Source organism: Canis lupus, chromosome 9, assembly GCF_003254725.2.
Source record: "Canis lupus dingo isolate Sandy chromosome 9, ASM325472v2, whole genome shotgun sequence".
Lineage (NCBI taxonomy): Eukaryota > Metazoa > Chordata > Mammalia > Carnivora > Canidae > Canis > Canis lupus.
In genome coordinates, this window is record NC_064251.1 from 52,398,848 (window position 1) to 52,421,718 (window position 22,871).

At 60.9% G+C, this 22,871-nt stretch overlaps 1 protein-coding gene across 2 annotated transcripts; it reads right to left on the bottom strand.

Annotated features, from left to right (window-relative positions):
* Positions 1–1,503: 1,503 nt before the first annotated feature.
* Positions 1,504–21,730, bottom strand: LOC112677382 (uncharacterized). Of its 2 annotated transcripts, none has more exons than XR_003147013.3 (3): positions 21,705–21,730; positions 3,678–3,819; positions 1,504–2,774 (listed from the first exon to the last, which is right to left on the bottom strand). XR_003147013.3 is itself a non-coding variant. In XM_049114384.1 (3 exons), exons 1-3 carry the CDS (start codon positions 18,776–18,778, stop codon positions 2,303–2,305), a joined length of 963 nt encoding a protein of 320 aa, XP_048970341.1. In that variant the 5' UTR covers positions 18,779–20,193; the 3' UTR covers positions 1,504–2,302. The 2 variants fall into 2 exon arrangements, 1 of the variants encoding a protein (XP_048970341.1); XM_049114384.1 differs by lacking the exon at positions 21,705–21,730 and adding an exon at positions 18,430–20,193.
* Between the last annotated feature and the right edge of the window lie 1,141 nt (positions 21,731–22,871).

Genomic DNA, 22,871 nt, shown 5'->3' on the forward strand with positions numbered 1-22,871 from the left:
CCTTCATGTTTCTGTGAACTCAAGACTGCTTAACACACACACACACACACACACACACACACACACACACAAGTCTATTAAATTAAATTGTAGGAAAGAAGCCAAAAGAAAGAAGCCAGAGGGGTGACACTTCAGGCAGCAGGTGGGTGACTGGCCCTCTGCACTGCCCAAGACTGGTGCCACCCAGGTGGGCCTGGAATGTCTTCCATCAAGCAGTCTCCCGTGAGGACCATGGGAGGGCTGGGGACCCAGGTGAGAGGACCCGAGAGCCACCACACAGCTCTCCAAGGACTTCACTTACCTCCCTAGTCGGTGCCCAGGCACCCGAGCATGCTCCTTCTCTCAGAGCGTTGACGGAGCACCCGCCGGCCGAGTGCCTGGCCTTGATTCACAGACTCCTGCAGTCAGCCCTTTCCTGTCTGAGAAGCAAGCAAATAGTGGCTTGAGCTAGGCCCAGACACGATGTCTGTGAACCCTAATTATGGCTGTCAGGATTAATGAGGTTTTGCAGATTCTCATTACTGGGGAAATATTTCAGAGAAGCTGTCTGCAGTACAGTGGGCAGGGCCACCACCTGCCAGGAAGGTGCTTCTTGCTCAGAGGAGCAGCCCGGAGCAGGTCAATTAGGCAAGCAGCCCCCAGGAGGGGCAGCCCCTGGCCTTCCCCGGGCACTGGCACCCATCAGAACACCTCCAGGAGTGGGTCCACCAGCTGGAGCAGGGGCGGCTCGGCAGTGGCGGGGGTCACGGGCCTGGTCAGCTGGCATTCATCCCAGCCCATAACACTGTTTACTGGTGACCACTGCCTGCAGAGGACAAACAGACATCCAGTTGCTCATCCATGCCTTTTAATTAACTAATTCATATTCGTGCATTCATTCATCGGCCATGGGTGCATTTTTCAAGTGTTTAATGAACGTCTGCTATGCGCCAAGCACCTTCGTAATGAGCCCACACGCTTATTTATGAATCAACGCATCCACAGACTTCAGGCACTCACGTGTGTTCAATTCCACTGCTCACTTGGGGCTCAGAGGGACTGAGCTGTGGGAGGGTCGGGAGGGTCTGGGAGTGCTTCTTGAAGAGGGGGCTCTGCACTCCAGGATGGGGAGGCTGGGACCGGCCCTAGGATTGGTGGATGGCACCCCCGGTGGCAAGCAGAGCCCAGGCACCTATGACAGTGAGCCCTTCAGGTGGCCGGTGCAGGCTGGCGGCCACAGAGTCAGGGGGCTGGTGGGGGCCTCCGCATCTAGATCATGCGGGCTGTGGGCCGGTGGCCCCCCACTCAGGGCAGCGGGAGCAGGACCAGCTGGCGTGGCCTCCCCACGCCTCATGATGTGCACACTGCTGCAGGAGCGGCGAGAGCTCACTTTACAATGAAATATTCATCATGGCTGGCATACGCCTGGCCCTGAAATATAGTTTGGAGAAGGAAAAAAGAGTCATCAGGCATTTAATAGCAGTGTTAACAATGCTTTATTTGGAAATGAATTCATTCTGACAGTGTCCCCGCCAGCAAGTCAGGGCCCGGCCAACCTGTCCTGCCAGCTCCGGGATGGTGTCTCATTTCTGTGACATCGAGGAGAGATGTGCTCGCCAACAGGAGACACACCTGGACCAGGCACAGATCTGACTCGATCGAGGTTACGGCCGATGGTCCTCCGCTTAGGGGGAGCCCATGAAATTTTAACGACATCCTGAGGTTTGCCAAACGCATCCTTTTAAGTGGAGAGCGAGAAGTGCCCTGCGCAGACTGGGCATATCCAGCGTAGCTGAGCAGCAGGGGCTACGGTGAGCTACGTGTGCCTCCACAATGAGCTTCCCCGGGGTGGGAATCAGCCTGCACCTGCCACCTCTGTCTCCCCTCACAGCTGCGTGGGAACCCCTAGGTCCCGGCCCTTCAAGGCAGGTGTGCCCACAAGGGTCTCCCAAACTCGGGATCCTAGGCACCCCCCGCTGGGTCCCTCCCTCCAGTTTCGATCCATTGGAAGTCCCTCCCCAAGGCAGAGGCACCCTCGTCCCAAGAACCAAAGCCCCTCTAGAAGGGGCCGTCTTGGGTCTACATGCCCCTCGGAAGTGCTTTTGGGAGGTCATTTGCACATAACGAGAACACAGAGAAACTCTATGATTTCAGACACCACTAATGAGGGGAGTGCAAGCAGCGGTCTGGGCAGCACAAGTTGACATTTGCTTTCTCCATAGACAGTGCAAATGAACAAGCAGATGAGCTCAGGGGACCTTTCAAACGCCGGGAGCAGGTCCTGGCCAGCCAGTGGCATTGCCATGCACATTGGGAGCACCGATTACCAGTTTCTCTTTTCTTGCCAGTAGTAGAGGTCCCCAAGGGGCAGCCAGGGGCACCATGTGCGGCCTCCCACGAGATCTGGAGGCCCCAGAGTGGTCCTGGGAGGAGGGCGTTCACGGAGCAGGCTAAGTGTCCTGGGGGAGGCTCCCTGGGTCACACAGTGGAGATGTGCAGAGACTGCCAGGCCCCAATACCGCAGGGGCTCCTCCATGATGTGTGCAGAGAAGGGACACGAGCCAGGAATCAGCACCACCAGGCAGGTCCCGGGCTCCCTTCTCTGCTTTGCCAAATCCCACCCTGTCTGGGAGATGAGGAGGACAAAGGGGCCCTTCTCCCTTATAAATTGTGGGGTCCAGGGGTCAACAGGGAGGCGGCGGGAAGTGGAGCACAGTGTTGTTGGAAGGTATCCTCGAGGGCTCACAGTGAGGCCAGACAGTGGGAGGAACCATGAAAGGTTATGGAGCAGGAGCCTAAGGAGGAAAGAGGCAGAGTGGGGAGGGATGAAGACAGGGGTGAGCCCAGGGTGGGGACATGGGTCAGGCCTATGTGCAGGGGCCCAGAGCAAAATGAAAATGCAGGGTTCCAGCCCAACAAAGTGGGAAAATGGGCCATTAGTGGGGCTGAAATCCAGAGTTTTGTTTGGTTTCCACACAATGTGTTTTGCTATTTAATGTCATTCTGAGAAAAATCCTAAATGTAAATTACTAGCATGAGTTTTGACCATTCTTCCTTCTTTCTTCTCCGATTGTTATATCCGAGCGTCTTACTCACATGTAAAACCACAGAAATGACCTGATTTGTGTTTCTCGGCTTGCTCCTGAGCAATGCCTCCACCTCGTACTTGGGCAGAGACAAGGCAAGCCAGACCCAGGAAGGCTCCGAGGAGGAAGAGGGTCCCCCAGGCAGGAGCCGCCCCCAGGGGTACTCCTTCCAACCCTTGGAGGGGTACCTGGCAGGGCGTCACAGCTGCTGGGTCCCCCTCCTGCCACTGCCACTGAGGGATGCACCACAACCACACCAGGCGAGTCCAGGGGTGGTGCAGCCTGCACTCCAGGACACACCAGATGCCCCTCCAGGTGGCCCACCCAACTTGCCTGGGTGGGTGCTATGGCTCAGAGCATGCCACTTGAGACACGGAACACACACCCCGCTCAGAGCTCCAGGGCAGAGGGCGGTAGTGGTCACGGGGCCAGGTTGCGTGGGGGAAAGTCAGCGTGGGGGGACCCCGGTGGGGTGAGTGAAGAGAGAATCCTGGTCCCGTCAGTGTCCATATAGTGGGCTGGATGCTGGGAGGAGGGAGAAGGGAAGGGGGAGGATGGAGGGAGGGGAGGAGGGACAGAGAACACAGAGAGGAAGGAGGGGTGAACACCCACCTGCTCAGGCCTTCACACCCAACCTGCCAGAGCTGGGATAGGCAGGAGCACTGGCCAGCAGGGCCGGGGACTGGATGGGCTCTGGCAGGTGCTCCCAGCTCTGGCTCCAGCCAGCGTCTCCTCCTCCCTGCGTCTCTGCTCCCTTTGGAGGCAAGAACATCACAGCGGCCGGCTCCAGCTCCGTGGATGTGCTCATGGCCACAGGCCACACCCCAGGCAGGACTGGCCCAGACCACAGGGTGTTAGCTTCCCAGCCTGGCCCCACTGCACCCCTGGGAAGGCTGTTTCTCAGGGATGCAGGACACGTGCCTGTCTGGACCTCTGGGCGCCAGGTTCTGGCCCTGGTGTTGCCCCTCTCCTGCCACCCTGCCCCAGGTCTGTGGCCTGTCCTGCCCAAGGGTGACCCTGGTGCTCTGTTTGACTCTGGCGGGAGTGTAACCAAGCCTGGGTCGGTTCCTGGCCCTGGGCTCCTCCTCATTCCTAGGAACCCCTCAGCCTGCAGACCCCAGCCCATCCCGAGCAGCAGAGACAGACCCTCTTGTGCCTCTTGTAGGGAAGGCCGGGGCTGGGGACCGCTGCACACTGAGGCGGCCTTTTCACCCACGGGCTCCCTGGGGACAAGGCCTGGCTGACTGAGCTCCGCTGATGCAGGGCCCTGCGGACCCAGACACCCCACGCCCCCCACCCCACCCTCCCCTGAGACATCTGCCCGCACAGACCTGCTTCTGTCTCTACCGCTCCGTATCACCCGTACCGAGCAGCGTATCTCTCTGTATCTTTCTGGCTACAAAACAAATGCCCTGCGAGCAGGACCGCAGCTCTCCCACCCTGGTCTCCCCAGCATCCTGCAGGTGCTGGCGCCCAGGACACATGCCCGCTAGTGGCAAGAGGGGGCAGGACGGAGGGACCTGAGTTGGGCAGCTCCTGGAGAAACCCAGGACGGTGAGCAGCATCGCCCACCAGTCAGGCAGGCATCTACCTGGGGCCACCTTGTCTCTGCCAGGTGTGGCCGAGCTGAGAGGACACCAGCCCTGTCTGACCGCAGAACCGCTTCCCTGGGAGCAGCTGGCCCCCCGCTGTCCCCAGTCCTCTCCTTTCAATAAGTCTTTCAGCCCATGTTGTGTAAATAAAATTATTCTTCCAAAAAAAAAAAATCATTAGCAAGGCCCGACATTAATTCCCCTGCAATCTGTGTAATTAACTGCATGTAACACCAGGCATTACAGGGTCCGTGTGCTAATCACCACTCCTCAGCTCCTGGCACCTAATTAAATCCTCTTCCTGTTTATCCACTTCCAGGAGCCTCAGCAAAGACACAAGCCGCCAGGAAAGCCGTGGTCGTAAATCATCTCCCCCCCGATTTTCAGAGGGCACAGTGCCACTGTGTATCTTTGCATCTGATTCCCATCACAGAGTCCCCGCCCCACGCAGTCCTGTCCTCCTGTGACTGTGACTCCTGGCTGCCACCACCAGTGTCCTTCTAACGGGTTGGGGGGGCGGGGAGCAGAGGGAGACGTGACACCAGAGAGGAGAAGCCACGAGAGGATGGAGCAGAGAGAGGCCAGGGAGTGCGGGGTTGCAGCCCCCAGTCAAGGGACACCCCAAGCCACCAGCAGCTGCAGGGGACAAGGAGGGACCCTTCCCTGGAGCCTCCAGCGGAGCACAGTCCCAGTGACGCCTTGAGTTCCGACTGGTGGCCTCACAACAGGGAGAATAAATCTCCAATTCCTAGTGTGCCAAGCTTACTGTGGCCCCAGGAAACCAACCCATCCCCTGAATCAGAATCTGAGTGTTAACAAGACCCCCGGGTCCCAGGGTGCGGGCGAGGGTTGTCTGGTGCCCGGGCACCTCCAGGCAGAGCAGGATGCGGGCCTCAGTTCTGTGCTGACAGCAATAGCAGCTGACACCAGGACCTTGCACTCACCGTGTGTCTCCCCCTTCCCCATATGACCCTCCTCATCCTCACCATTTAATCCCGTATAATACCCCAGACTGGGAAACTGAGGCTGGAAGTAACATACCTGGGCCAGGAGCACACAACTGGCACGTGGCTGAGGTGGGACTTGAACCGGGACTCTGGCTTTAGGATCTGTGCACGTGCCAGGCCCTTGTGCACAGGGCATGGGGGTGGGGGAAGGGGGGGTCACAAGGCCACCCGTCTCGGCGTCGGCACTGTTGGTTCGGCTTCTGGGAGCTGGGACGGGGAAGCCGAAATCAGGCAGCCGTGCTGGGCTTATGAGGAGTGATGCAAGCTCATTCTGAGCACCAGGTGCCTAAGGTGGGGCCCACGGAAACGAGCCACTCGCCCCCCTGGCCTGTTGTCAGAGGCTGAGATCAGGTAAGGCAGGCCCCTGCCAGGGTCTCCTGACCCCTACTCCCTCTGGCCATCCCGAGCCACTGCCCAGATACCGTTCCCACCGGGGCCCAGGATGGCTCTACTCCCCCGCCACAGGTCAGCTGCCCGGCCACTGTCCATGAGTCAGAGGCGGGTGTGCAGGAGGGTCGGCAGGGGCGCCCGAGGATGAGCCCCTGGGGGGCAGGAGGCAGGATCGGGCAGAGAATGGAGCAGGCAGCATAATCTGCTCAAGGCACAATCTCGACCCAGGCAGCAGCTCACCCTGCAAGGGCTCAGAGCCATCCTAGGCCCGGGCGAGGGGCCCAGACTGTCCGCACCCCACGTCCACCAGGCTGGATGCTGGCTGCCCTCAGAAGAAGGCAGGTACTGGGCCAGGCTGTTCTCTTTAGCCAAGGGCGAGTCTGCAGAGGGACCCCCGAGGGCCGCTGTTGAGTACCGGCACTGCAGCAACAGGGGGACCCCAGGCGGCATGGCTCAGCATCTGCCAGCACCCGCAAGCACCCACCATTGCCCACCAGCGCCCACCTCCCACCTTCATCCAGGTACCCTCCCAGGAGATGCACGGCCTACCACTACGGTGACCCCCATTCCCGGTCAGCACAGAGGTCCTGGGTCCCCAGAATGGGAGCCGGGCAGAGCTCGAGGGACAGAGCTGCCACTCCGCCCAGCCTCGGGGGGGCGGGGGGTCAGCCGTCCTCATCGCCACCGGCCTCTCGCCTCCACACGTACAATGAAACCGGGCGTCCTGCCAGGCCTGTCTCCGGCAATTTCCGCGCGTTAATAATGCTCCCATTAGCCCCATGCAGCAAATCTGTCACAAGCAGCCCCCTTCTGGGCCGTATTTTTTACTTTTAATTATGATCAGATGTGGAATATTGAGTACTTTGATGCATTTTAGGCGCCTTCAGAGAGTTCTTTTTAATAATGCAATTGTAAGGCTCTGAAGCCTCATAACCTGGGTCATTACTGAAATGTGCATCCAGTGGTGTCAAAGTTGGATGCTCCCCCCACAACAGGGGAGTTGGTGGGTGAAGTCAGAGGCTGGAGATGACCTGGGGAGTCACCCTGGAGGCCTGGAGCATCTCAGGGCCCGGAATACACCCTCCCGCCTGCCAGCGTGGGTGACAGCAGCGAGTTCTCGATGGTCTGCACCAGGACATCAAGTCACCTGCTGCCAGTTCTCCAATTCACGGCACACGGACCTGTGCTTACCTCCATCAGAGCAGGACAGCTGGGGGTTAAGGGAGGCTCTGGGTCAGGTAGGTCAGGGAGGGGATTCAGCGCCATAAACCCTGAAATCCACTTGCAGCCACACCTGCTGGCAGCCAGTTAGCTCCCCTCCTTGGGAGCCGGGAGGGGGAGCCTCGCTGTGACTGGGCAGCAGGCACAGTCCACCTTAGGGTCAGGACGGTCAGTCTGGGATCTCAGCCTGGGTTTTTCTAGCTCAGGGAAAGATTGGAGGCACCTAGAGGAAGAAGCCGAGGGGGCCTCTAACTCCCCAAGCCTCCTTCCACCAGTCGCTGGTTTAGGAGGCTCTGGAGGACCGGACCACAGCCCACAGCACTGGAGCTGGTCTCAGGGTCTCCCCCTCCCCACCCTCTGTTCGTCATCCCCTCACCCTCCACCACCCCTCTGCCAGCGATGTGATCCGGACCTCATCCCCGAGGGGCCATGAGTACCTGCCCACTCTACCTCCTTTGCTGTTAAACGGGCACCGGGTCAGACAGGACATTTTGTGGGGTCCTGTGCCCGTGGGCCACCAACTCCAACATCCTCAGACAGCGATGCTGGCAGGGCCTTGTAGGTGGATGAGGCGACCCCAGGCCTGGAACAGGGCTCTGTTGCTATTGAGAAAGGAACTCCATCCCTTCCCTGTGACTCTCCGGGCCCGACCGCAGGTGACCACAGGGGCTGGACCAGGGACCACCACACCAGGTGATAGGCCAGACACCACGGTTTCAGAGGGGGCTGCGGGCCAGGACTCTGCCGGCCAGCAAGGCCTGTTCCTGCACATTCCTGCCTCTGCCCACCTCCCCTCAGGACGCTCCTCAGTGGGCCTCGGGCATGGGTCCTCCCAGGCCCCTGTGCCCAGATCTCCTCTGGGGGCCTGGAGGACACTGCCATCCACTGAGACTTGAGGCCTTCCCACCTCCCAGTTCTCCCCCCAAGGCCCGGCTTGAGCTTCCCTGGGTGCACCTGTCCACTAGGTGCTTTCTCTGGTTCAGCCCCTCCTTATACCCTGGCCAGGAGCCAGTAAGCTCGGGGCCACTTCCCTCCTTCTGGCTCCTCTCTCTGAACTCGTGACCCCGCAGCTCAGCTGAGCTCCCAAGAGTCAACTCGAGCCCTGTGGCCAGTCAGCCTCCCAGGGAGCAGGTGTCACCCCAGGGCTCCTCCCCACCTTTATTGCAGGCTGGTTGGACATTCAGGGGTGGCGGCAGCTAAATATTTCCAGGGCCCATGGGTAGCCTCCCTCTCCACCATGGCGGCCACTGGTCCTCGCGTTCCCTGTGCTAATGCTGGAATGGCTGATGACCGAAGCTGCGTGACATCCCCCAGCTGAGTCACATTGTCTTCCTGGATACTGAGGCTCCTCTGCTGGCTTCAACCTGTGACCGCGGGGCCACTGCCAAATCTTCTCCCCACATGCCCGTACCCCAGACTTCCTAGGACCCAGTCGTACTGGACAGGCTTCTCCAGAGAAACAGAACCAATAGGACAGGTGGAGAGATGGATGACAGAGAGACAGATGATTGATAGATTGATAGATAAGGATTGGCCCGTGAGGTTATGGAGGCCGAGAAGTCCCACGAGCCTCAGAGAGCCAGTGGCATAAGTTCCAACCTGAGCGCAGGACCAGACCCATGTCCCGGCTCAAACAGTCAGATCGAGAGCAAGTTCTCCCTTACCCCACCTTCTGTTCTAGCCAGGTCTTCAACTGATTGGACGAGGCCCACCTGCACTGGGGAGGGTGATCCACTCAGTCTATGTATTCGAATTAGTTAATCCCATCCCGAAACCCCTCACAGACACACCTAGCATGGTGTTTAACCAAATACCTGGGTGCCAGCTGGCCCGCCAGGCTGACACATCATCCCCACCCCCCAGTCTTTTCCCTCAGGCCACAGGCAAACCAGCCAGGCCATTTGCCGCTGTCTGTAAGCCTCTTTGGGCCACTTGTCTTCCTACACAGAGGATGAGCAGATGCAGTGCCCAATTCCACTCATGGAGGATCTTCCCTCACTCCTGCCTTTCGAAGCCCTCCTCTGGGTGAGCCACAGGGCGGCTCACCTGTGGGTGCCTCTCCCCATGAGTCTTAGGGCCTGGCCCAGGCCACGAGAGCAGGATGCCCGCAGGCCGGGTGGAGCTCGGGGCTTCCGAGGACCTTGCCTCTGAAGTCCCACAACCTGGCCTCCTCTGCCTTCTGGTGGCCAAGCAAGTCAGGGGGACCAACCCAGATTCCCAGGGGCTAGGGATTTGACACCACCTATGAATAGGAAGAGAGCAAAGAACTGGCAGCACAAGTAACTGACCCAAGCTACTTGGCCAGGTCGGGGGCCCCCCAACCCCATCGTGGCCCCCAGTGAGCCAGAAGGACCCCCAGGCCCTGGGGCTGCAGCCTGTGCCCCCTGGTCCTGGCTCCCCTGGGTCTCCGCACCAGACTGTGTGCCTCTGCAGGTCTGCAGAGCGGCCAATCTAGGATGGAGGGCATCCCTGGGGGCTCCCCGTGTGGCTGTATGTACATATCTGGGTCTGGGATCCCCACGCCCACCCCCCTGCCACAGTCACCTGAGGGCAGCGGCCCTGGTGTTCACCTTCGGTTCCACGTAGGACAGGAGGGTGTGCAGCCTCCACTCCTGCATAGGATCTCCATCTCCTGTTCGGCCCCTCCACCTCCTCCCCACCCGCAGCCGGCCCCCTGAATGGGCACATGTGCCTACCAGGGCAGGAGTTAGGCCCTAATAGCTCTAAACTACAGCCTCAATTTATGGCTCTTTCCTTGCAAAAAAAAAAATCTGGTGGGTTCCCTGAAGACCCTTAACTTCCCTTCTGCAGATTCATTTGTCATCCGGCTACTGAGCACAGCACAGGGTGGCCGTCTTCTTCCCCACCCGGGGCTGGCCGGGAAGCCTGCTGGAGCTCAGCCCCAGCCGCCCTGTGGCCCCGGCACACGGACTCTCCTCTGCTCACAAACACCCTGTGTGCCCGACAGCTAGTCCCACTCAGGCAAACAGCGCCAAAGGCAGAGTCTGAGCGGCCAGCGTCCCCAGTTAATCTCCTGACCCCAGGGCTTTTGCAGCCATGCCAGCCCTTTGCTGCTCCTGAAATACTCACCTGTTTCCCTGCGTGGTGACTACAGTGTGACCCTTGCTGTCTCCTGAACACAGCCTCCACTGCGGCCCCCAGGAGTCCTACCCACTCTTGAGTGAGGCTCTCTCCAAGGCTGGCTAGTGCCATGACCCCATTCCTGGCTGGATGTGACCTCTCCACATGCACCTGGACATGGGAACCATCGCCTGAGCATTCATCTGAAACCCCTGTGTAACAGGTTCCAAGTGATCCACACATCCTCGAGCCAGGGGCCTACACCTGCCACCCTCCCACACCTCCGACCCTGTAAGAGGACATCAGGAGCCTGCCAAGGGTTAGGAGAATAGGATGGGCATGTCCCTGCAGGAAACATCACCATGTGCTGTGTCCTGCACCCCCCACCTTAGGCAGGGAGGTAGGTACTCCTCCTGTCACTGTGAGTCAAGCTGGGGGACCCCCGGGCTGGGCACCCACACGCGAGCTATCCCAGGCCAGGGGCTGTGTCTGGAGCACCCCTGTGACAGAGAGCAAAGAGTCCTCACTGCTTGTGGCAGGACCGCATGGCCCTGTTTGGGGGCAAGGACTCAAATGGGCTTCTCCAGGAGGGGAGCTGGGCTTGGGTCATCTTGAAAGAGGCCCTTCCCATGAGGACCACTTGGAGTGGCCAGGTGACCTCAGGAGGGGGCTTCCCCATGTCAAGGAGAGATCCCCCACAGGTGAGAGACCCTCAGAGGTGGTCTCTCTAGCACCCACACGAGGGCCCCCGGCAACAGGTACACCCATCCAGGGCACCTTTCTGCCCCTTGCCTCTCTTGGACTCTGCTGGAGCTGGGTGCCGGGGAGACCAGGCAGGGCTTGGAGAATCAGCTGACAGCCCCCTGGAAGCAACTGCACCCCGCCCAGAGGGACCTCAGCCCAAAAAGCAAGGGCTTGACGTCGGATGAGTGTCTGGAGGTGTGTGACTATGGGGCCAGACAACGCGAGAGACGTCAGGGCAAGGAGAGGAGTATCTGAGGGAGTAAGTTGGCCTGGAAAGGGTGGGAAGGCACAAGAGGCCCACCTCCCCTGTCCGGCTCTTCCAATAAGACCATCACGAGCCCAGGCATCCACCCCGGGGACGATGGATAAGCACAATGTGGCAGATCTGTATGGTGGAATGTGACGGAGCCTCTAAAAGGAAGGCCATCCCGGTACAGCATGGAAGGACCGGAGGACGTCATGCTCAATGAAGGAAGCCAGTCTCCAGAGGACAGATCCTGCAGGATTCCATTTATAGGAGTTATCCAAAGGAGTGGGATCCGCAGACGCAGGAGCAGGAGGGTGGGGGTGGGGCTGGGGGTGGCGGGGGCCTCGTGTCACGGGGACAGGGTTACACAACCATGTGAACGGGCCCAATGCCACAGAACTACACACTTAAAAATAGCTGGAGTGGTGTACTTCGTGTTATCTGCATTCTTCCACAATTTAAAAAATTATATAAACCCATTACACATGTACTTATTTTTGTCAAAACTTCCCTGGAAGCGTGTGTGCCGAATGAGGGCACGCTTATTTCTGGCCCGGTGCTGACGGCCGGCCACTATCACTTCTCCAACTCAATTGCCTGTTTCTTGGTTTTCCACATGAGCACACGTTCTCTAAGCTGGAAACGGACAAAGGCGCGTGAGCCCACCCCCACCCCCGTGGAACGGGTGGGGTGCAGATGGACAGATGGTCTGGGGGGCTCAGACATGGACCCTGGGGTACTGAGTGCACCCAGGCCCGCAGGTGGGGGTCTGACCCATCCCGAGGGACCCACTGTGTGACCAAGCACTGGGAGGAGAAGCAGAAAGGAGGAGCCAAGAGCAGGGTCTCCGACCTCCCCCCACCCCAGCCCTCCACCCACCTGGGGCCTACCCTGAGCCCAGAAGGGCCTGCGAGCAGAGCTGGCCCCCAGTGGAGCCGCCCAGAGGGAGGCAGCACCTGCAAATCGCCCTCCACCTTTGGAGCAAGTGCTTCCTTAGGTCATCAATAAGTGATGAGTGGTTGCCATGGCAACAGCCCGCCCCTACTTCATATCCTGGAGGTTCAGGAGAGCTGGGGCTCTGGCGGTGCCACAGAGTGTGGGGCCTAGAGGGAAAGGGCCCAGCATCCCGCCTTTCCCTGGCCAGCCCCAGGGGCCTGTGAGCATGGTGGGGGATGGGGGGACACTGCCCGAGATGGGGGGCGCCGGGGGACAGAAGGGACCAGATTGATGCAAGAGGAGCAGAGAACAGGGTGGCTGGGGGCTGGATTCATCCCTGGGCCGGTGCCTGTTCTGCTGGGCGTCCAGAGCACCTGACCGCTCCAGCCTCAGTTTCCTTAGCAGCAGGATGGAGACAGGAACTGCAACCTGCCCTGTCAGGGTTTTGTGGAAATTGGAATGTGAGGGGCTGGGCCCCTGGCAGCACTCTGCTGACCTGAACCATGAGGACGGTGTCCATACACACTGTGCGTTTTGTACACGTGGATGCTCACCCTCGCTGTCGCCATATCACGGTCCTGGCTCCTTGGGCTGGGCCTGCGGTCCCACCCGGCACCGGCCCTCTTCCTGACAGTCGCCTCAGGGCTCCCTGCGGTTGGCTTCTTGGTGGCCAGCCCCCTCTGCACTGTGCTCCCAGATGGGCCTCCTCCCGCCTTCGTCTCTGATGGAGCCTCACTGGGTAGAGACTCCTGGCTATGAGCCTTCTGTCTTGCTTCCAAGCCGCTTCTGCTGTCCCTCCTGGTTCCCACGACAGATCCCTTCTCGTCCCCGTACTTCCCATGGACTACCTGTCAGACGTCCCTGTGTCCCAGGGCTGAGGAGGGCTCGTGATTTGCTTTGCTGGGGGCCTTCATGCTCCTGTGCCTGGGGCTCACCGAGCTCCCCGAATCTGTGAGGTCAAACGTGGACATTTGTGGGCTGTGATTTCTCCAAATGTGTCCTGCCCCCTCGCTCCCCTCTCCCCCCAGGACCCCGTGGAGTGTGTATTCTGCTACTTGACAAAAATCCCCTCAGGGGCTGCTCGTATTTCAGATGGCTCTTCATTTGTCCGGATCAATGCTACCGATACATCTTCAAGTTCACTAATCTTTTCTCCATGATGTTTCATTCCTCAGTGTGTTTTTCATCTCAGACACCGGACTTTGCAGGTTTTGTCTCTGGGAGTCTGATTCAGGCCTTTCATAGCTTCCATGACTCTACTTATGATGCTGCTGCTTCTCCTCTGGCTTTTCGGATGGCTGGAAAGCCATCCCGGCAGTGGATTTCACACCCACCCGCCAACTCTAACACTGGATGGGGAGGGGTTTTCATGATTGGGGTTCTCCTCCTTGGGGGTCACGTTTTCCTGCTTCCTGTGTGCCTGGTCATTTCCTGTTGAACCCCCAGCATCGTGTCGTTGACCTTTTTGGGTGCCGAATCCTTTTTATCCATATCCACAGTCTCGAGCTTTGTTTCAGGATGCATTTATTTTGAAACACTTTGAACCCTTTGGTCTTCCTTTTAAGCTTTCGTATGCAGGACCAGAACGATGCTCCATCAGGTCTAATTATTCCCGGCAACTGAGGCGAGACCCTTCTGAGCGCGTGCCTGGGGACTCAGGAACTGCGAGGCTTTCCGTCTGGCTGGTGGGAAGGCGCGCTCCTTCCCCGCTCCTCCCTGGGTCGGCTCCCAAGGCTGTTTGCTCCCATCCTTCAGGTGGTGGACTTCTCCTCGGCCCCAGGAGCTGCCGTCACTCACACGCAGTGACTGGCACTCAGATGAAGGCCCCGAGACCCCGCAAACCTCCTCTGTGGACGTGCTCTCTCCTCCGGGGCTCTGCTTCATCTGCTCCAGCTACCCTGGTCTCCCTGGGCTTGCAGGGCCCCCTCCTCAACTCAAGGCTTTGGGCAGGCTCCTCCTGTGTCACGGCCTGAAAACTCCATCCAGGGTGTGAGTGGGCACCGTCAGGGGCTCCCCTGTTTGCTTCCACTCCCCAGAAATCACTGTCCTTTGTTGCCCAGCGTCCAGTGTCCTGAAAATTGTGCCTTCACGCATGATGTCTGGCCCATCCTCACCTCTTGGTGCTCTTGAGAGGGTGAATGGCACAGGGTGAACCAGGGGACCGCTCCCATGTCTCTGAGGCCGCTCAGAGGAAGGAGCCGACTGCCAGGCAGGCTCAGAGCGAGGGAGTACACAGTCCCACCATGAAGACAGAGCCCCATGGTGGAGCTGAGCATCCATCCTATGCCCAGCACCTGCTAGACAGGGGCCAGGAGAAGGGTCTGATAGCCCCAAAGAGAAGGGAGGGGGGCATCTGCCCTGGTGCAGGGAGGAACCCCAGGTCCCCACAGTGATATTCTCATCACAGGCATCATCATGAGTAGCTTGCTGCTGTCCCAGCCAGCCCTTCTGTGTGTCATCCACCCAACCTCCACCCCTCCCGGGTCTGCGGGGTGGGGCCCCCGGCGGCTGTCTCTGGACACGGAGCCAGCCACATCCCCCTGGCTCTGCCTCTCCCTGAGTCCCAGGAGAGACACACCGAGCCGCTGACCTCCAGCCAATGGGTCTCTCTAGTAAAATGTTACCGCCAGCCTGTAAAATGTTTAAACCCCATATTTCACTACTAAAATGTGAGGCAGGAGCCAGCACCTTCTGGAGATTTTTCTGGGTACACACAGGCATTTTATAGATCAAAGCCTAGAATAAAATAAATATGACCATCGAGCCATGAGGAGCAGGAGGTCCTGTCCGGGGAAGAGCTCCTGTGGAGCTGGGACCACAGAGGGAGCAGAGGCCGAGGGAGGGGCGGCCTGGAAGTCAGCCCCCTCCTCGTACAGACTTGGCTCTGAACCTCTAGGGCTCCAGGGCTCTGACCCAACCTGGCTCCTGGGTCATCCTCAGTGCCTCCCAACACACAGGACCAGTCCAGCTTCTGATTCCCTGATGAAAAGCCTGAGGTCCCAAGAGCCCCCATGACTTGCCCAAGGCCCCACTGCTCTCGGTGGCAGAGACGGGCTTGAATGTGTGTGAACTCAAACCCTGCTCCTGCCTCACATGTCTCAGCCCCTGTGTCAGCACAGCGGGGACCCCCAGCCTTGTGGGTGAGGCAGAGGAAAAGTTGGCCCCGGCCCCACCCTTCTTCCCACCTGTGGGTCCACTGAGCATCACCCTAATGGCCGTTGGTCCAAACCCTTTGTGTGTGGTTTCAGGAGCAGTGGGGCCCGTGCTGACTGCAGGATGGGTCCCGTGCTGCCCTTCTACCCCTGGAAGAGGCCCCAGAGGCCGTCCTGGGGAGTGTGAGCGAGGGCCGGGCAGGTCCGGGAGGCAGGCAGCCATGCGTCCCTGCACCCAGGGCCATGTCTTGCTCTTGCATGCTGAACTCCTTCATAATTGTGAACAAAGGGCCCTGCTTTCCTTCTGCCTTGGACCCCCGTCCCGGCACCCAGCAAGGAAGGATATCCTTCCCAAGCCCCTGCACCACCCAGCAGCAAGCCAGGGCCTCTGGGAAGGTTTCGGCCTTCTTCCCAGCCACGAGGGCAGGCTCAGAAAAGGTGAGAGATGGGAGTGTTGAGAGGTGACCCATGCAGGGTCACAGAGTGGTCAGGGAGCAATGGGTGGTGCTTTAGGCAGGGGCTGGGGAAGAGGAGGCAGACTGCCTAACCCCTGGCGGGCAGCCGTGAAGGTGGAAACGGGGTGGCCGGCCCACAGCTCTGGCATGGCCACTAGTGGAGGGCAGGGACTGTGGCAGAGCTGAGTTCAAATCCTGCTGAGGCCACTTGCCAGCAGGGGGGCCTTAGCAGGAGACCTCCCCTCTGGCCTGGGGGCTTGGGGGGCACAGGGCCCCACTCAGGGGTTGAATGCACACAGTGCTGGGCCCAGCTTGGGGGGCCCCAATCCTGAGCTCCTTCCAAGTGTTGGTGCCCGCCAGACACCAACTCCCACCAAGGAAAGCCCTCCCCAGACCAAGCAGAGCACCCCCTGCAGACGTGGCTCAGGCCCGTGTCTCCCTTCCCAAGCGAGCAGCCCTTCCCGGAGGCCCTGGGCCTGGCCGAGGTTTTCCCTCTGCTGTACACTCGCTGTGAGACCCAGGCAGCCCGTCTCGGCTAGAGTCACGCTCAAAGACTCACAGTCCAACAGCCAAAATTAATTAAGAGAAGAAATTCTGACTTTTATTTATACTTAGAAAAGATTGAACTGACCCAAATCAGTTTTCTGCCACAACTCCAGAGCCCGGTGCCCCAAACCCGTCCCCTCTCAGAGTCCAGCCCCACCCCCACACCGACCCCTGGCACCTCGACCGCGCTGCCTCCATGTCTGGTTGCTGCTCTGCCCACCTCTGTCCCTCTGCGCGTAAGGACATGGGGCATCTGAGACAGGCGCCCGACCTGTGTCCTGCCCTCATCTCCTTCCTCCCATGCTCCCCACCCAGGATCCAGGCCATGATCCCAGAGCAGCCCTCCTGTGCAAACCCTGTGTCCTCTCGGGAGGGAAGACGGGAGGCAGAATGAGGCGATCTGGTCTCCACTGCGGTGGACAACCCCAATGCTCGGTGTCCCCCAAAGTCCGCTGGCCCTGCCCTATCTCCACTGGACAGCCCTGAGGGATGGGACGGCAGCTCAGAAGGGGATATCACATCACCAGGACCAGAAGGGGCCCCTGGTCTCCACGACCTGCAGCCCAGCCTCCCCCTGGCTCCTTCTCAGCTGGGGCCTGCCTTATACTTCTCTCTGCCCCCTCCACACCCCTCCAGGCTCCTCAGAGGAGCCTGAGGTGTTGAGATGCCCCTGAGGCCTGGTGGACCCCAGCCCAGCAGACCAGCCTGCCTGCTGCCCGCCCACTGTGGCAGTGGCCCTTATCCGGGGACCGGGCCGTGAGGCGGGAGGCTCATCACGCTCCCCAGGGAGGGCCTTTCTGCTGTGTGTCCTTTTTAATGAGGCTCTGGGTCTGAGCCTCTGATCACCACCTTCAGTGATCCCTGGGCAGTCGGCTGCCCCCCTCCACAGCCTCCCACCTGTGCAGACAGGGCAGGGGCATCCCAGAGCAGAGGTGACCTGGCAAGAGAGGGAAAAGGAGAGGCCCTGCCCCCTGGACTCAGGAACCTCCACATGCAGGATACCGTGCACGACACCCTGGCACCTCCCCTGGCCTCCCCGGCTCAGCAGAGGCTCTGTTCTCCAGACACCCCGACCCTGTATCCAGAGCTCCCTGCCCCACCACCTGCTAGCCCTCAGGCCCGACCACTGAGGGGCCCCCCTGCAGCTCGAGCTGAGTGTTCCCATATCCGCCACGGCCTGCGAGCTCCAGGAAGGCAGCCGGGGCTCTGTGGTATTCACCGCCATAGACCAGCAGTTTTCAACGGGGACCCTGCTCACCACCAGGGACACTCGGCCATGTCCTGGCATCTAGGGATGCTGCTCACCCCCCTACAATACACAGGAACCACGACCAGGAAGGACCAGCCCCCAAGAGCAACAGAGCCGAGGGGGAGAAATCTGCTAGAGCCTGGCCACCCGGGACCAAGTACACAGCAGGAGCTCAAGTGGTGAATGACTGAGCCGACCCTCACTGAGTGCTGAGTGACGGCCTCCTGCTACGGGCAGGGTCCCTGTGACCACACACACACACACACACACACACACACACACACGTGTGAGAAGCTCACCAGAGGGTAGGGCTCATCGCTCCTACCCCAGGCCACCCTCCCGCCGAAGCTCTGTGCCCCTCGCCCTCCCCCAAGCCCCACCCCCAGCCCGGGCTGCACAGATCACACATCCCGTGGAGAAGAAGCCTCCGGCCTGTCCCTGGGGACTCTGTGCTGGCCGCAAGCCGCCAACCGCCTAGATCCTCAGTTTCCACTTGCATCAGGCCGCCGCAGTCACTGCCTTGCGCTCTCCCCGGACTGTCACAAAAGCGAACCTCCTAAACTGTGAAGTGCGGTGCCCCCGGGAAGAGCAGCCCGCTGGTGCCGCTGGGCTCTGCAGGCCCAGCCCCGTCCCAACCGGGAAGAGAGACCCCCTCCCTGCTCCGTGGGGTGGGATCCAGGGCCCACGTGAGCAGCTGGCGACTGTGCCAGGAGGCAGGCAGCCCACGGGCTCCAGCGCACTCACCCGGGAGAGGAAAGAGGCAGATGGCTTGTGGGCAGGCTGGTGGCGCCACCCGTGCGGGCGGGCGACACAGACGTCTCCTTGCTGCCTCCTCCACACATACTGGGAGACGCCGTGGGGAGAACCGGCGTGGCCCGGGAGACGGGCCTCCAGGATCTCCGCGCAGCTGTCTGTCCTCCGGGAAGCCCTCCGGTTCGTGGGCATGGCTCCTCACTCCGCCAGGCCCCTCCCCGACCCCTCCGGGTGCAGCCACTTGGCTCGCTGTCCACACCAGCCTCTGTCTCTGTGAGGGCAGGTCCCTGGCTGTCCCCCCGGGGTCCCTCCCTCCCTGCTCACGGCCCTGAAGTGGCATCGTGACTGGCCCAAGGGAAACATTTATAGAACGAGGGGACAGAGGGACAGATGGATGGATGGGGGCGACGGAGGAGGGAGCGGTGGGCGGGCGAGTGGGTGGGTGCAGGGCCGGATGAGCACATGGATGATGGATAGTGGGCAGACCAGCCGACAGACAGAAGTGTGGACAGAAGGATGGATGGATGGGGGATCAACGGGCGGAAAGGTATATGGCTGCTTCGACTGGTGGCTGGAGACCACGGCACATCAGCCGAGGGATAATCCTAGGCCTGGAGCCAGGGCAAGAGGCCGGGGCCTGCACGCCCCGGGAGGCCGAGTGGGAGCCCGGAGTCACTAAGCCTGCGTGCGCGACCCCCAGGCCCCAGCAGCCCTGTCTTCATTAAGGTGTGATGAGGAAAAGGAGGCGAGAGCCACTCCCAGCCCTGGCACCGAAGCCTCCTGACCAAGCACCTCGCACCGGAAGCGACACCACACCCAGGGACCCGGGGTGAGCCCCTGCTCTGCACCCCGTCCTCCACTCCCCTTAAGTGCACGAGCAGAGGTGAAGCCCTGTCTGAGGCCTCTTCCAGCTCCCGGGGTAACGAGCTCCTGAGCTGCCCTACAGCTCCCCAAAGCCCATCCATTTCTAGAACTCTCTGAGCCCAGGACCAAGTGTCCAGAGGGTCAGCCCCACAGGAGCCTTCTGTGTAATAAAAGGCACAAGGGCCATTTCATGGGGAAAAAATTGTGAGTTTGAGCCAGCTAAGGACTTCTTTGCTTGGTGACCCAATTTCTCAAGGTGGGGGTGGGGTGGAAGTTGTGTCAAGTTGGAACAAATTAAAATGCATTTGTCTTCCATTCGGAAGGAATCCAGCCCAGTGGGGATGGCAGGCGCTGTCTTATTCTAGCTTGCCCGGTGCCAAGTCAGTTTTTAGGGAGCGACACACTTCTGGCTCAAGCACAGAGCAGGGACACGTGGGGCGGGGCCAGGGCCCATCCCAGCGGGGGCCCTCAGCCCCTCCCAGGAGCTCTGTCCCCACTCTGCCCACGGCCACGAGGGCTCACACTGTGGGATGGCCCTCCCCGCCTCCTAGAGGTGCCTCGTCCCCAGGACAGCCCAGCGAGTAGCTGGCACGTGGTCAGCACTCCTAGCTCGGGCCATGGCGGGAGCCGGTGCTGGCGGTGGGAGAGGTCACGGTGGCAGCGGCCACGCTGCTGAGCACTGAGGGTCAGGCACTGCCATAAGCCTCCACCCGGATCACTGTTCGGCCCTCACAACAAATGACATTCTCATAGCTTCACAGGTGGGGACACTGAGGCTCAGAGAGCTGACCGCGCTGGGAGCTTCTCCGTTCATTCGTTCAACAGATCTTTCTGTGGGCCTACAGACCTCGTCCAGGGTTGGGACTGGGGCTGGGAGCCAGAGACTGGGGGCTGAGGGCTGGGGGTTGGGGCCTGGGGGCTAGGGGCTGGAGGCTGGGAGTCCTGGGGGCTGGGGCTGGGGGCCGGGGGGGCCTGTGGGCTGGGGGACCTGGGGACTGGGGCTGAGGGCTGGGAGCTAGGGCCTGGGGGCTGGGGCTGGGGGCTGGGGCTGGGGGCTGGGCTGGGGCTGGGTAGAGCAGACGGCCCCACCCCCACCCCGTAGACTGCATCAGGGGCAGGGGGGCAGCCAGCACGGGGAGCGCATGCACAGCTCTGTAATTACATGGAGGCCACAGGGAGAAACGCCAGGTACGGGCAAAGCAGATGGGCCTGGATCTAAGCCCATCCTGAGGCCGAGAAACTGCCCCCAGGAGAGTGACAGAGAGACAGCACGAGCCCCGGAGGCCGGAGAGGCCAGCAGGCACAGGGAGGGCCGAGGCACATGGACATGGTGCAGGCAGACACTGGGCGGCGACAGCCAGGATGGGGGCGACAGCCAGGATGGGGTCTCGGAGTGGCCTGTGGCCAGGGGAGCGCAGCGGCTGCTGCACCAGGAAGGGACCAGGTGTAGGGGGACGCAGACACCCTTGACCTAGACTAAGTGGCAGTGTGACCAGGGACAAGAGGACAGATGTGCTAGGGGCGCACCCTGGGGACAGGTTGGTGGTGGAGGGCGAGGACCCATCCCTGCCCACCCCCCAGGTGGTGGCCCCTCCCGAGTGCTCAGCTTGACAGCGTGCTGAGTGCTTCACCCGCCATCCACCTTGGGCCTTCTGCACCGTGGGGCCCTGAGCTGCCCCAGAGTCTGTGACCCCAGGCCCATCTCCTGGGTGCCCCCACATCCAGTGCCGGCTCCCGACCTGCCCCCGCACCTGCTTCCAGGAGGACCCCACTGTCTGTCTCACCCACAGACTCGCTCCGACCCACACCCTGGACCTCGTCTGCACCCTCATCCTCGGGTTTCCTTTGCTCCTGGAGGACTTTAGACTCGGCTTGGGAATGATGCCCCTGTGCCCCCTAGCCTCCTCCACCCCACCCACCACCAGCACTTCTCAGCCTGGACCACCTCCAGATGCCAGTCTCTGTGCCCCAGGTCAACCACCGCTAAACCTCGACCCTGCTCCCACTGCCTCCCCTGCCTGACACCCCGCATCCCCGGGGATCAGATGGCTCGGGGACCTGGTAGGATGTCCAGGAGTGGCCGCAAGTCTTCCCAGGAGAGCCCCAAACACAGATGCAGGGTCCCCAGGGCCCAGGAACTGGGGTTTCCACAAGCAGCAGGGCCGTGCCCCTGAGTGCTGGGGCTGAGGGATGCGGGGCAGAGGCAGAGCCCAGGGAGCACAGGCCCACGCACAGAGCACGGAGGCCGGTGGGGTCCCTGACTAAAGCCATGCAGAGGGCAGTGCCGAGGGGGCCGCCTGCCCCGGGCCCACCCCACTCCTGACCTGCGCCCATCATGGACCACCTTGGCTGCCCTGGCCCACCGCCCTCAGACCCCCATATCTGTGTAGACAAGCGCATACCTGCACATCCCGCTCAGGCCCCGAGAACCTGCTCAGGCTCCTCCCGCCCCTTCCCTGCGCCACCCAGCCTCCCAGCCTCCATGGGCGGGCTGTCAGCGCCCTCTCGTGGACAATGGCAGGCTCACCGGTCACCAGCCATCAGGGCAGCGGCCAGACCAGCACTCCCCAGTGCCCCATACAGGGGCTGGGGGCCCAGCTGCAGATTCTGGAGGCAGGAGGGCAGAGGTCTGAAGGGGACGCCTGGGGCAGAGGCAAGGTGGAGCAGCCTCACGGGTGGTGGAGGTTGGGAGTCCCCCACCCACAGCAGCCATGAATCTGGCATTTTAGGGCCCAGGGGCCCCAGAGTCATCATTCACATACTCATTCAAGCCATTTTATCAAGTACCCAGGGTGCCAGGGACTCCACCAGGGACCAGACTAGGTGGCCTTGCTCACAGAGCACCAGTTTGGGGGAGATAGATGTGTGTGTCACCCTGGCCCACACACTCCTAGAGCCCCATGGGAGCCCCAAGGAGGAATGTATCTCTTCCAGGTCAGGTCTGTGGGGCGGGGGACACACTGGCTGCGTGGGCTGCACAGATCAGGGGCAGGACAAGTGGTCCAGCATCACAGGAGTAAGCAGAGAGCAGTCTGCAAGTCACTCCGGGGGGCTTAAGGGTGGGGAGCTTCAGGGTTCTCAGCAGAAGTGGACAAGGCCAGACTGATGAGCTAGGGAGAGGATTCTGGCTACCAGGGGAGGGGACTGTCACAGCATCCACAGCTAGTGGGGCACAACCTGGGGCCATAGGTGGGCACAGTGGGCCTGGTGACTGGGCGAGTGTGGGATGAGGGGAGAGCAGAGGGGACCCCAGGTCAGGGCAGGAGCTGCAGGAGAGCTTTCTAGAGGAAGAAGGGGCCTGTAGGTGGGGCTGGGGCCATCAGGTGGCTCTGTGGTCTCAGGTGGCCTGGGGGAGGCACTCAGAGGTGCAGGGTGACTGCGTGGGGCCACCATAGCCTCACAACCCTACCCCTTGCCGTTGTCATTCTCTCTGACTCGATAGAGACCCCAGGGTGAGGGCCCTGCTCCACTGTCCGTGCCGGAGCCCCGGCACCTACCTCCACACACCCAGCAGGAAAGCAGAGGATGAGTCACGTATAGAAACCATGAAAGAAGCTGTGTTTGGCATG

Coding starts and splice junctions, on each gene's coding strand:
- LOC112677382 (XM_049114384.1), bottom strand. CDS start 18,778: ATGCCACTTCAGGGCCGTGAGCAGGGAGGGAGGGACCCCGGGGGGACA. Junction 3,820..18,429: donor CTGCCTCTTTCCTCTCCCGG/GTGAGTGCGCTG, acceptor TTGCCTCCAAAG/GGAGCAGAGACGCAGGGAGG. Junction 2,775..3,677: donor GGGTGTGAAGGCCTGAGCAG/GTGGGTGTTCAC, acceptor TTTCCTCCTTAG/GCTCCTGCTCCATAACCTTT.